General features: G+C 40.7%; 1 protein-coding gene across 8 annotated transcripts in view; it reads right to left on the minus strand.

Annotated features, from left to right (window-relative positions):
- Positions 1-14723, minus strand: part of SFSWAP (splicing factor SWAP) — a 96107-nt gene that overhangs the window by 16345 nt on the left and 65039 nt on the right. For 6 of the 8 annotated variants that reach the window (XM_048822217.2, XM_048822214.2, XM_048822223.2 and 3 more), the window contains exons 14-15: positions 10370-10441; positions 7509-7777 (exon numbers count right to left, since the gene is read on the minus strand). In XM_048822217.2, the coding sequence (XP_048678174.2) occupies positions 7509-7777; positions 10370-10441 (341 nt within the window). The remainder of the gene's footprint in view (positions 1-7508; positions 7778-10369; positions 10442-14723) is intronic. The other 2 variants (XM_048822218.2, XM_048822215.2) reach the window with 1 other exon arrangement.

A 14723-nucleotide genomic window follows, 5' to 3' on the forward strand; every position in this document is an offset into this window, starting at 1 on the left:
TTCTTCAAGTGATTGTCTACACAGATTCCACTGTTGGTGACTAACAAGTACTTGTCTACTTGCTTGGCAGTGGGTATGTAGAGTCCAGCCTAAAGGCCAATGCAGGACTGATCTACTGAAATTGGCAACCAGTTTGGAGGCCTGTACTAGGGAATGCATAGTAAATGTGTGGATCAAGTTCCATTCTTCTGTTCTATACACCTCAGGTATGGGTATATTACCCGAACAGGCACCTAAGTCTGAGCCCTTGTGGAAGTCACCTAACAGGCACCTAAGTCTGAGCTCTAATATGGCTGATGGCTCTTTCCTGGTTAACTTGTAGTAAGTTCTTATACTGTCTGAGACCCACTAGGATAACAGCCGAGGATATAGGTTGCCCTGGGCCCATCAGCAAATGCAACACAAAGTTTATGGGTGTTCCTAAATTTCTTAATACTATCTGAATAAAAAGATAATGTTGTCACTACATCAAGCTTCCCACAGGGTAGGGAGAGACTGAGGAAAGAATACCAGCAGATGAAAACTCATTTACGTGGAATTCCAAGACCACCGTGGGGAGAAATTTAGGGTAAGGTCTAAGAGTAACCATCTCTTTATGAAATGTATATGGAGAACCTGGCATAACAGTCTGACTCTCCCAGCTTTACTTCCTTACCCTGGCTACAATTGAGAGGGTAGGGAGGGAGTGCACAACCCATCAGCCTTGGGTTCCAAGGATATGGGGCTCTTGAACTGGGGGAAAGACATATATGAGCTGCTTCAGGAATTCTGTCACTGTAATGTGGGAAGATACAGTGTGGCCCTTAATAGAGAGATGATACTGCTGCCAGATGGATTCTTATTAATGGATGGAGTCCAGACTGCTTCAAGGTGACAGTCCAAAACTGACACTGGTGCTGTGAGGGAAGAAAACTGGTGCTGAGATGCCCAAATAGAAAACCTTCTCCATTTAGCTCTGCAAATAAGTCTAGTTGAAGGTTTCCTGCTCTGGAGCACAATGTTCTGAACTGCAGCAAAATAGCTTTGCTTTATAGGTAGGGTCCTACCAAATTCAGTGTCAATTTTCATAAATTTCACGGTCACAGCATTTAAAAAATCCTGAATTACACAGTTTCAGATATTTAAATCTTAAATTTCACGGTGTTGTAACAAAACATGAGCGTGTATTTAAAAACAGTAAAATACAAACCCCAAAGGGGGGTTGCAAGGCTAGCCTTACTTCTGCACAGCTGCTGGCTGGGTGCCCAGCTCTAAAGGCAGCGCTGCTGCCAGCAGCACAGACGTATGGGTGGCAATACCGTGACCGCCTTCTATAATAGTCTTGCAACACCCTTTTTGGATCAGGACCCCCAGTTTGAGAAACACTGTGTACTTTTGTATACTTTTACACTATAATATAGGATAAAAGTACACAAAAGATCAAATTTCACGGTCCATTACACATTTTTCACAGCCACGAATATGGTAGGGTCCTATTTATGGGATTCATTCAACCAGCATCCAAGCTGTCTAGTGCCAGGATGCTGGGTGTGGGTGCAGGATCTAACCATTGTTCTAGGAGACCTGAATAGAAGAGGTAAAATGGTTGTGCTAACAGTCACCTAATCTGAATCTGAAGAACAGCTTGGCCCATGCTGAGGCTACTATGATTATGCATCTTGCGTTCTGCCTCAATTTCTTCATGGAACTTGATATCATGGGGTTTGGTGAAAGGCATATTATCCTCAGGGATTAAGAAATGAAGCCGCCATCTGACAGGGAACTTGGGACTAGTGCCTCCTCTGAAGCAGAAATTCTGACACTTCTTGTGGTTTGTTGCGAACAGATCTACTACCTGCAAAAGACACTGTGCAGAACTGACTCCTTGACAGACCATTTTTATTTCTTGGAAAAGTCCCTGCTAAGCGGGTCTGCTAGAGTATTTGAAGACCCAGAAGGTGCAGAGCTACTGGCATTATCTGGTGCTGAATGCACCACTCCAACAGGCATACAGCATATTGACATGGTAGGGATGATCATGTTGCCCCTTGCCTGTTGATACAGTGCATTGCTGCAGAGTTGTCCACCAGCACTCTGAAGGTAGGATTTCACTGATCTGGAGTCTAACAATGCTTCTGTTAGTGCTATGGTGTCAGAGAATTTCTCCCTGTTTAAATTGAGAACTACCAAGGTGAAAGTTTTCAGGACTGTCTGTACTGAATTAATTACCTGTAGTGATCACCCTTGAATTAGACAGTCATCTAGGTAAGAGTATTGCTGGATTCCCTGTCTCCTTGGATGACTTGCCACAACCAAAAGGTATGTGATAAAAACTTGGCAAGGTAAAGAAGATGAAGGGCAGAACTCTATTAGCGGTAGGATGTTCCTAGAAGGAATTTGTTACTTCCTGTGAGCTGGATATATGGTGATATGGAAACTAGGTACCTTGGTGGTCCATAGGATCTAATGAAGGAATTTATAAAAAAAAGTCAGAAATAAGTCACCATTCTAAATTTGAAAATTGCAGATGAAGGTGTTGAGATGTTGAGGATTGAGGATGAGCCTTCAGAAGCCTTGTTCTTCTTTGAGAGTAAGAGGTAGTGGGAATAAAAGCCATTGCTCCTTGTTAGCAGATGAATCAGACTCCCAGAGGCCTTTATAGATTAAGCAAAGTCCCACAATGCTTTGCATCTAAATCTTAGTGTTGTTGTTGACTGACAGATTGTGCGTCCTCTTGCTTTGACCTGTTGACACTTAGAAAATTGTGTCCAGATGTCCAGAAAACCAAGAAAGGGAATACCTATTGTTAGAGATCCCTTCTGTGATACTGTCTTTAGCTTATATATTATGTAAATTAACAGGCCATGAAGGGAATTCCATGGCTCAACAGAGCATGAGAATGGAATTCTGTCTCTTTCGTAGACATATATGTTATATACAAGGATAAATTTCTGAACACTAGTTGGAATAGACCAGGCAGCAGGACTGCTTCCCCAGATCAGTATTGTATTTGCTTTTCTTCATCATGCTGATTAACCTTTGACTAATAAACTTTGATTAATAAATTGATTGGGCCTGGATTATCTGACATCTCATCAATAATCTAAATTGAATTTTCACACATTGAACTCCAAGGGGATCCTCTTACATTGTTCCCAGTTGTAAGAGGCAGTTTACCTCTTGCTTCTTGTGGGGGTGGGGGGGAAGGTAAGGGAGTTTCTTGTGAGAGGTTAAAAAAAGAAAACAGATCCCATGCTGGTCCAAGCAGGCTCCTAACAATAGCATTGACTCTTCGGCCTATTTGAAGCCGCCAACTGTGGAGCAGCTGAGGAGAGCAGAGGGTTGCCTCCACTTTAATATCTGCCTCTTCCTTTGAGGCTGTGAGGATCCTAGTGATAAATGTATCAAAGAACGCTGCCTGAAGCATGGCTTGTCTTGGCAGCTTTCTTTTTGGAGCAGAGACAGAACCCCACGTTGCACAAAGCTGCCCTGAAATCTGAGCGCCTCATCAGTGCCACTGTTAAAGGGACTGTTGCCCTCAAATGAGGAGGTCTTGACAACTTGAGCCCTGACAATCTCCTCATAGCAGCTGCAGTGGCCTTTGTTCAGATGAGTGACAGACACATCCAGCACAGTCTGCAGAGATGTTCTGGCAGTTAGGCAGCCCTCAGTCATAAGAGATTTCAGTTGGTTCTCATTGGATAATTTATCCACCACATTGGATAGTTTGTACCAATTCAAAAAATCATATTTTGAGGGTATCACATGGCAGTCTGCTTCCCTCCTTTATAGGTTCGCAGACAAATACACCTTTTGACCAGAAAATTCTAGTTTTTTGGGGTCTGTCTCACGAGCTGTAGACTAGTTCTTTTATCCTCTCCTGTAAGCTTCTACCTGCAGAGAGCCAGATATAGGATATTTGGTACAAGTATTCAAACCCCTTAGCAGGAATCCAACATCTTCTCTGTGCTTTTTTGAGATAGCAGCATCCATCTTTGCTGTGGGCCAAACTGATTTGGTGGGTTCCAACAGATCGAATGGCATGGCCAATCTCTCTGGAGTTGCACATCAGAGATCATCAAAGCAAAGCATTTATGCTCCTTCTCTTGTATAATGATGATTCTGCTCAGGAGATTGCTGGTTTTTTCCACTCTCCTCTTGACTCTGCAGCAGCCATGGATGGAGTTGCGTATGGAGGCTAAATTTGCTTCTTCAGTGAGACGACCTTTCTCTAAACACAGTGGAAGACACTAGTTTTCTATAGTAGGGTTGAAAACCCCAGAAAGCAGGGGATAGTGGCACAGTGAAGGATGCTAAGTGGAGTGATCTTCCTAGCTCCCCTTATTGTTTTCTGGATTCTCTCCCTGATTCATAGAATCATAGAATATCAGGGTTGGAAGGGACCTCAGGAGGTCATCTAGTCCAACCCCCTGCTCAAAGCAGGACCAATCCCAATTAAATCATCTCAGCCAGGGCTTTGTCAAGCCTGACCTTAAAAACTTCTAAGGAAGGAGATTCTACCACCTCCCTAGGTAACGCATTCCAGTGTTTCACCACCCTCCTAGTGAAAAAGTTTTTCCTAATATCCAACCTAAACCTCCCCCCACTGCAACTTGAGACCATTACTCCTTGTCCTGTCCTCTTCTACCACTGAGAATAGTCTAGAACCATCCTCTCTGGAACCACCTCTCAGGTAGTTGAAAGCAGCTATGAAATCCCCCCTCATTCTTCTCTTCTGCAGACTAAACAATCCCAGTTCCCTCAGCCTCTCCTCATAAGTTACGTGTTCCAGACCCCTAATCATTTTTGTTGCCCTTCGCTGGACTCTCTCCAATTTATCCACATCCTTCTTGTAGTGTGGGGCCCAAAACTGGACACAGTACTCCAGATGAGGCCTCACCAATGTCGAATAGAGGGGGACGATCACGTCCCTCCATCTGCTCGCTATGCCCCTACTTATACATCCCAAAATGCCATTGGCCTTCTTGGCAACAAGGGCACACTGCTGACTCATATCCAGCTTCTCGTCCACTGTCACCCCTAGGTCCTTTTCCGCAGAACTGCTGCCTAGCCATTCGGTCCCTAGTCTGTAGCTGTGCATTGGGTTCTTCCGTCCTAAGTGCAGGACCCTGCACTTATCCTTATTGAACCTCATCAGATTTCTTTTGGCCCAATCCTCCAATTTGTCTAAGTCCCTCTGTATCCTATCCCTCCCCTCCAGCGTATCTACCATTCCTCCCAGTTTAGATTCCCATTGAGCTACTTGGGAGGAGATGAAGGATAGGTACGGGATATTTCATTGCTATGTTCATGGAAGGAGGAGAAGGAACATATCTCCTCTAAGAAAGGGGCAGTCCTATCAGGAGTGCCTATGAACCAGCGGGTTAGAATACAGAACACTTCACTGGCCAGGTGTGGAAACTCTACAGTAGGCAGGTTTGTAATAACCTCCCCAAATCTTTCTGGAACTCCAGAACTGAGCCAACCAACACATCACTTGGCAGCTTATATTGCTTCAGTGCCAAATAAGTTGATACTAATGCCTCAGGTCCCAAGGAGATAGTCTGTACTGATGTACTGGATACAGTCACCACCAAGAATGTGGGAGTCAATGAGGACATACTGGGTACCGAAGTCTGTGCTGAGGCGCCAGTACTGGAGGCAGTGCAATCTTTAGCTTTCAACAGTCTCACGTGAGCTGCCATAGATGTCACTACTGACCTAGTGGCAAAGGTATTCTCTTACTTATGACTCTTGACTGAGCCTGGGGCCAAGTCATGACGACTCATGTGCCTCCTGCTAGGTCCTGAGAAAGGCAACCTGTACTTTGGCTGGTCACTTCTTGCCTCTACTGGATGTCATTGCTGATGTAGTGGGGGATGAATAAGGGCTAAGAAGTGGCCTGTGAGTTCAGAATGGAGTCATGGCTCACCAGGACACTGACCAATCCACAGATTGAGGCTTCTCCCAAGACTTCTCAGAGTCTGAGAAGATCTGCACTGACCTCTCCACAAGGAGAAGTTTTATTTTCAACTCCCTCACTCTCTGGATACACCTGGAGAAGAAATGATACATGGAACAATGCTGCAGAATGTGTCCTTCCCCAAGGCACATCAGGCACCAAGAATGTCCACTGTTGACTGGCCCAGCAGAGTTAGATGGGGGACATGTCTGACAGACATGTTTAATACCCTAGTGATTTAGCCTCTGCCGTGGTCATAGCACCGCTATATAGAGTGCAGGGGGACTGTCCTCAACAAAATGAAACTCAAGTGACTGAAAGAGGATCAAATTCAGGGTTTTATATACATGTCAACAAGCAACGGAAACTTAACTACACTAACACTATCCTAAATCTAAGGTGAACTGCAGAGTGAGCAATGATGCCAGGAGTTCCACCTCACAGCCAGAGGCAGTAAAGAAGGGCCTGAGAGGTTGTTGGGCCTGCTCTGCCCTTTATGCCCTCAGACGAGTGAGTTGAGAGGGCATGGCATCAGGGCACCTAGGATGCAAGCATCCCCCAAGGTAAACAGCTAGCCAAGAGACTCCGATGAAGTGCATAGGACACATGAGCACTAAGAGTGGAATCTGCGTGGAAAATCACCCAAAGAACTCTAAGGTACTAAAAGGGTTTGGGGACTTTTTCACAGTGTGGACCACATCTCAAGTGTCTCATGGACACGCCTCTCCCATTTGCAATCACGCAACTTTCCTGTGTTGACTGCAATATTTGCTTATGTGGTAATATAACAGGAATGTAGTTCTGTATTTTTAACTGACTGTAATGGGCTTTTTTAACCAAGTTAGTTACACAGTTTTTTTGGCTCCCTTTCCAGTCTAATCTGTTTCTCTCTCTCTCTCTGATCCCCTGCCCAACTGCTTAGTTTCGTTCTCTGCTCTCCTGAGTGTGTTGCTCAACCACCTGTTCCTCTCTTTTCCACTGCTTATCTGGACATGACACCTTGTTTCTTTATTCCCTTCTGCTCTACTTCTCTATCCCAGTACTAGCTGCAGAGCCATTGGTAGCTCCTGACACTCTTGCTTGCAGTTTGTCCTGCTGGTGGCCCTGGTCACGGAAGACAGCTCATACTTCTTCCTCTGCTGATGTAGCTGCAGACCCCCCTCCCCATTGGCTCCCCACCTTTGTTCCCAGCTATTTTACAGGTGTCCAGGCTCCTCTTTGAAATGAATAAAAACACCTGTAGAAATAGTTGGAAATAGAGGGAGTCATCGCCCTATGACTTAACACAACCACAGACCATCAACAAGTGTTTAATGGACCAGTTAGAATCATTTAGTAGATTCACTCTAAAATTGTGCTTAGAAACTATCTTGGAAATACTTAAATGAAATCTTTCATAACATTATCAAATATAAAGATTATATATTGACTCAAAAGTTTTCCAGTTCTCTTATCTACATTATACAAAGCGGATTTTCTTTCTAATGTGTATAGAAAAAGGTGCAGAGGCAAATTAAATACTAGCCCAAATAGAATAGTAAAGCATACTTTCCACTTCCAAACCCACCTTGAGTGCCTGACAGTTCTATAGGCAGTGGGAAGTGAATGCTTTGCTTTTGAATGTGATCTAGACCTGGACTTAGACGACGAATGATATTTGGAAGGTGACCGAGATCTTGTCCGAGATCTTTTCTTGTGTTTCTTTTTTTTCTTTTCCTTTTCTTCATCTTTGGGAGGATCTTTGTTTTGGATTGAAGGCCTTTCTGATGATTTCACTTCTACGGTGGGTAAAGTTCTGACTCCAGTCAATAAAGGATATGGCATGTTACTGACAGCCTGAAATAAGAAATAAATCAATTATTAACATGACTTTCAGTTTTCAGCAAAGATTATGAAGATTTTCAATGTGAGGAAATCTATCAGATCTCACACATATGCATGTTAGAAACAGACTGGCCTAGAGTACACTGAGCAAAGAGCTAGGAGCCAGATATTCAGGTCTAATCCTGGGACTGCCACTTACTTGCAGTGTAGCCTTGATAAAGTCACTTAGCATCTCCGTGTAATGGTTTTGCTATATGTACTTTACTGACCTTTGAGGGAAGGAATACTGGAGGAGTCTATCAGCAATCATATTAAAAATTAACACTCATTTATTTTACTAAATATTTCTTTTGAGTTATGAAAATATAAACTGAAGCATCTAGCAAAAGCCCTGGGCACCCCAACATAAATTAGATCAAAATTAGCTGCTAACTCCACAAGAGCTACCAAAACATAACCCCATCAACACTTTACATTTTCAAATGCTGCAGAAACATTATATAAAACAGTCTGGAGAGGTAAGGCTGAAATCTTTCAAAATGTATGCATGCTTCGGCCAGAGCTTAACATAGGCCGACATTGCCCCCCATACTCTCACGCAAACAGGTTTGTGCGAGCCTAATCTGGGCACAATTTTGAAGATTACAACCTCGGTTTTAAAAGATTAATGATGGTTCTGAAGAATCTGGTAGTATCAGATAGACAGGTTCTCCTCAGTTTATGCCCTCAATTTAAAGGGATAAACTGGACACATATACTCTAAAAAAGGAATCCCTGTATACATTCAACATTCAGTATTAATGCAACAAGGCAACCTTTCATCCAACACTGTATTAGTTTGATTGCAATGTTCACAAAAGTAGCAAAACGAAGAAAAAATACCATTACAAATCACTTCTCTAGTTTGTAAAGTAAACATTTTGTATAAAAAGGGTTCTAAGCCCATAAAACTACCTTTACCCTAAGGATCAAAAGGGTCATTGCTGAATTCATGCTAAATTAATAATTTAGTCTGCAGTCAATTAAACACTGCACACCCCAAGAAAATTTCAATTGATCATTTTTTGCCTCAGAACTCTGCTGAAATGGCTTGTTGACAACAAATCAAGTCAGACACTGTACGTTTGCTCCTTATTTCAAATTCTGTCAATCCTCAAACTGCTGTTTCAAGGCACCTGGAGAAATCAGATTAATCCCACCGTAATTTCCACTCTGCTTGGTCTGACAATTCCACCATTTGATACTGTGATACCTGCTGTGACTTGAACAGCAACTAATATGTTAAAACTTAGGATAAGCAAATCAGAAATTGGTAATCTTTTTTGCTCTCCTCCTTTCTCTACTGTGATTATGTCAAGTCAACACTTCAAGACATTTGGATAATTGGACGCTCTGTTTCAGGTCAAATATTATGCCAAAGTCAGTTTCCTCTCTGAACTTTAATTGACAGTAGCTATTTTACAACGATATTTACAAAAAACATGGCAATAAAGCTGTATTGTGGTAGTATGCTTCAAAGACCATAAAGACGACAGCATCAACACTTGAACTAAAATGAGACTGCTCCTCTTATTTCAAGATGATTAGTTTACTAGAAACCCGTTTCAAATAAAGCTACCCTTACAATTTATGCGCTACTTCAGACAGCTTTATCATCTCGAATCTTTAAGGTTTCCAAGCAGACTACTATGGCCTATTTTTGTTCTCCGGACATGTTTCATACATCAGCAAGTGCAGTACCCCAATTTTCTTTTTGAACATAAACCATTATGTAAGAGACTCTCCTAGCGTCTCTCCCTCCTACCATGTCACCTTTCTTCATTTCAGCTTCCCAAGGCTTATGTCTAAGCTCTCCAAAGCACCAAATCAATAAGCAATTGTGATCTATAAACTGTAGGAGTGCATGAGAATTGCTGTGTGTATTAAACAAAACCGACTGACTCTGCCAAGGTTTTAATCCCAGACTAAAACAACCCCAAAAAACCAGCGCAGCAAATAAGCATTAAAAACATAAGATACAAAATGCCTTTCCAAAAGGAGGGATGAGAAAAACTTTGGGAAACTAACAGAAGCTGAAAAAAGTGAAGAAAACCTGAGAAAAAGAACAGCAGAAAACAGCTTAATATCCCCTTAATAATGGGTACAATTCAACTGTACAACTCCGAATTACTAAAAAAAGTTCATGTAAACTAAAAATATAAACACAGCTCAGTTAATCATTTAAACACTTAAACTATCTGCTTCATTTTGATGCTATCAGGCACATAACATTGTTATGCAATCTTTTACTAGCTTTATGCAAGAGTCATTTCAGTGTTTATGAGAAAGCTCCCCCGGTCTGAGAATAATGGGCGGCTCCTCGCTCTCCTTCATGGTTTTAGAATACATTATAATTTCCAATATTGTAATATATTTCACAAAGGCATTTTCAGAACGTTGTATCATAATTTTAAATAGGAGCTGAGTGAGAAAGCAGATGCCAAAAGGACGAAGCAACCAAGATTGTAACTGTAATTAAACAGGATGTGAATGCAGGTATTAGTATTAAATACTATGTAATTATTCCAAATGGCCCTATCACTAGTATGGCTTAAATTAATTTACCTTGCTACAGTACTCATGGCAGAGCCTTCTGACTCTTTTCCCTGGTTGATGACACTTCCCCTCTTGGCATTTCTGAAATAAAGAATTCCAAGTTTTTGGCTGACAATCCAGGAGGGCAATTGTTCCCCTCTTGTGACAAGGAACACCACTTACTTATGATCACCATGGCTGCCTCAGGTCTGGGTGACATGTTCTGGTGGTTTGCATGAGGTAGATATCCACAGACTAAGCACTCAATTAACACCAACAACTCATTTCACAGAATGGAAATAGAGTAGCTGTCCGATGCATATCAAAGCAGTGACATGTGGGCAAAAAAGCCGCGAACCAAACACTACCCAGAGCAAGAGAATCCTAGATGCAGTTTAAATTTAGCTATTGAAAAAGGCAATGTATCTTGGGAACAAAATGTACATATAAACTTAAACATTAAAAACCAGACAAGCCAAATCACGTTAAGTAGCTCCTCATGTTACAAAAAAGAAAAAGAAAAAGAAGAAGCAAATGACATGCATCAGGTAAACCCTTAAAAGTAATTTTCAGGTGAGTGAATTAGTTTTCAAACAACATTAATGTAGCACCCCCTTTGCTGAGATTCTACAGATTTAAGTTTGACAGTCTGTGTGAGTTTTATACATTTGCGATAGTGGGGAAATCCTGTTGGAAGTTAAAAGCATTCACAACTCAAAACACTGTTTGAAGAATAGTTGGGAGAAACAGCTCTAATGTAATTTGCCACAAGAACTTAAACTTGTCTTTTATTGTATCAAGAGGAGTATGACTATGCTATTTAATGCAGTTCCCTTGTAGACAAGAACTGCTGAATTTTTAAGGCTAATTTCTTTAGTCATTTTTCAGAACAGAGAGAATGTCTTTCATATATATGAGCTTATGCACACTATGGACCTGAATATCCAGAACAGTTATCACTGTTTATATATCAGTTACACTAGCATAATACTGGTGTAGAAGAAAGGAAATTCAGGCCCTATATTATATAATTAAAGCTTTTCATTTAATACTTGCGCACTCAGTAGAAAGCTTGCTGGTGTGTGATGGCTGGTCAGAAACATTTATGACAAATTATGTTTTTAAATGTATTATTTAAGCAACCCTGAAAAATTAGAGAATTTTAAAGAATCACCTTTCCAACTACCTAAAGTTATACACAGAAATCCCAAATCTAATATATATATGAACCAAAAAACAAGAGTAAGCTCTGCATAATGCCATAATAAAACACCATTCAACAATGTAACAAACAGCCTGTTATTCTTAAACAGAGATAACTTTGAAATTAAATTTACATTTGCAGAAAATGTTTAACATAAAACAAGTTGAAACTGTGCTACCCACACTTAACACCTAGCACAGCCCTAGTAATCTGTTAGAGTTTGAGGGGTGTATCTAATTTACATATCAATTCTCATTCACCACAAATTAATGCACACAACCATGATATATACTCGATTTGTCTTTCGCCTTAATAGATTAACTCAAGCAACCAATTTTTGTTGATCAGCAATAAACCCACAATTTATCAACTCTCTACAACAGCAAAATAAGAACAAAAAGGGTTAACACTTGCTACATTTCAAGGCAACACAGATCATAATTTGGATATTTAAAAAACAAAATATTTCCAGAGAAAATAGGACCAATTAGCTGGCCTCTCACTACTCTGTAGATGATATTCTACACAGCAGATGAGTAGGATTATACAACTAGGCAACTTGACATGCCTTTGCCTTAAATTATACACAAATTTTAAAATATATAAACAAGCACCGCAGCTGGAACAGAAAAATCAAACAATACACTTATTAACTACAGTATCGAAACATCCAACTCATAAAGAAATGCTGTCATAAGCATCAAACATTTTCCATCAGTGCAACTCAGACATCTCTTTGGATCACTTAATTTTTTCATGCAGCTACCACAATTCAGAGGTGTAAACACAACACTGCTCTAAAAATCTATGTAACAAGATTTTAGCTGTCAGAGGCAGGTGGGAAAATGAATGTATTACTTATTGCACACCTTAGGTCTGCACAGTACATCATATGCAGGATTAATGGTCTGAAGTCAACCTTTCATTGGAAGTGTAAATGAAACTGCTAAATTCAAAATAATCCAGAGAGTAGACCAAAGTGCTGTACAGAGATTCAAATGTGGCTGTGGGTTGAGGTTATTAAAATGGAGATATGAAAAGTGACTAACATTATATTGGCACATTCCCTGGTTACAATATCCTGGTCCAAAGCCATTAACAGTAAAAAGTTTGGAATTATAAATTCTATATCTTGTACATAAAGATGCATCAACTGAGTTTAACCGTCCTGTTTATTTCATTAAAGAGCAAAGATCTACAGTGTGTACAACAGTAGTTGTAGTAAATTTCCCCTCCAGTAAATATTTGTAGAGACCACTTTAAAGTATTCCTAAATTCAATAATTATATGATATGATGATCACTATGCAGCTGACAACTTTCACTGGTTTCATTAGAGCCTTAAAACAGGTTTCACTGCACAGTACACTATGCACCGTCTAAATTTAGATCTTCGTAGGGTGGAGATGAGTATCGTCATGTTCAACAGAGCTATCTTGTAGCAAGTACGTTTTATGGTGTTTTTTAAAGAGAACCTTTTGTCGTCAATAAATTCCATAATATGGCATTATCTGAAGTTTCATCTCCATCCAATAAACAAAAGTAAAACACCTGAAGAAAACTATCATGATGGGTTTTCGGGGGGAAACTTTATCAAGGCAAAGTTTTGTGTATTTTGTATATGTAATTGTATGTGTTTGTATTTTGACATCCTCTAGCAAAATGAGTGAGGTTTCACTGAAGTGCTGTTTTAACTATATATAAAGACAAAAAATACTACTGATGAATGAGTGCTTCTGTTTTTTAAAGTATAATTTACCTAATTTCATGTTTCCTCACCATTGAATTATTGTATAAATACAAGCCAGTAGCCAAACATGTGGGAAAAAAAATCTGAAATCCATGAAAACAAAATCTGAAAGACATTCTAGCACAAAAAATCCAAAAAACACAGCAGCTTGAGAAAGAGCACACACTTGACTTCAGTACTGACTGTTCAGCAAAACTGTCAAGCAATTTTTTTGCCATAAGGCCCCAAATTACAGCCATTTCTTACAGTGAGAACAAACATGTGGGATCTTCTCAGAAGGACAGACTATGAGACAAATTAACTTTGAAATGAAGGGACAAAATACTGGTCATAAGTATATGACCACAACTGGAATGACATATTGGAAATCACAAAGGGCAGAAGGGTGTCAAAAACAGGAATCAGAGACAACGCAGTTAAGTTACAGGATTTATGAAAGGAATAGAAAGACTGACCCTCATTTTGAACAGTAGCTTCTGATGTTTTACAGCTAAATTCCAAGAAGGGCTAGGATAAAACCAATGAATCCACATGGGAGCCTCATCTAGCAGACTAGATGAGAGCTCTTCGTAAAAAACAGTCAAACGTTTTCCCAAGGTGCAGATAATCAAGGCTATACAAAAGTTGTGGTTTTGATACAGTCACACCAAAACCACAAAACTGCCCCACATCCAGTCCTACTCCCCACCACTAGGGTCCCCAGAAAAGAGTTGCTATCACAGCCCAGAATGGGCAGCGGCACACGGACCGGGCACTGCTACCACAGTGACAGCTCAGGTTCTCCCCCCACAGTGCCTCCCCGGCGCCTCTGCTCCCTAATGGCGGCTCATTTCAGCATGGTCATCCCTTGGATGCTACTGCCAGTGGCAAGGACCAGACTCTCCACAGTTGGCTCTGTGTGCCTCTGCTCCCCACCAATAAGGAGAACCACCTGGCTTGAAACAGCATCTCACCTCATGTGCCAGGTCAGAATGCCACTTACTCAAATTTGGCGTGGCCTCTCCTCCGTCATGTGGTTACCACAACAAAACTGCTGTGTGTGACTTTCTTACAGCTCTACAGTTGATGGAATCACAGAGGAGACATGTCATTGCAGAAGGAACAGAGAAAGGTTTTGGAACTGAAGAGAAGGCTACCAAAAAACGTTTAACATCTGGGTACATTGTGAAGCTTTTGAACTATTACTAGGGCCAAAAGACCACGACTCAAAATGTTAATTAGTAGATTTTATTTACATTTTTTCTCCACAGAAACCTGTCACTAAGTAAGTAAATATATTTTATGCTTTTCATTTTTTTTTTTTTTTTTTAAAAGAATGGCTGAGGATTAAGTCCCTGATACTGCTTGTATGGCAAAACTTTAATGGACTTCCACAGTATGGAATCAGTCCTTAAAGAAGAATGTTTTGAAAAATGCATTAGTTACAAGGTG

Source organism: Caretta caretta, chromosome 15, assembly GCF_965140235.1.
Source record: "Caretta caretta isolate rCarCar2 chromosome 15, rCarCar1.hap1, whole genome shotgun sequence".
Taxonomy (NCBI): domain Eukaryota; kingdom Metazoa; phylum Chordata; order Testudines; family Cheloniidae; genus Caretta; species Caretta caretta.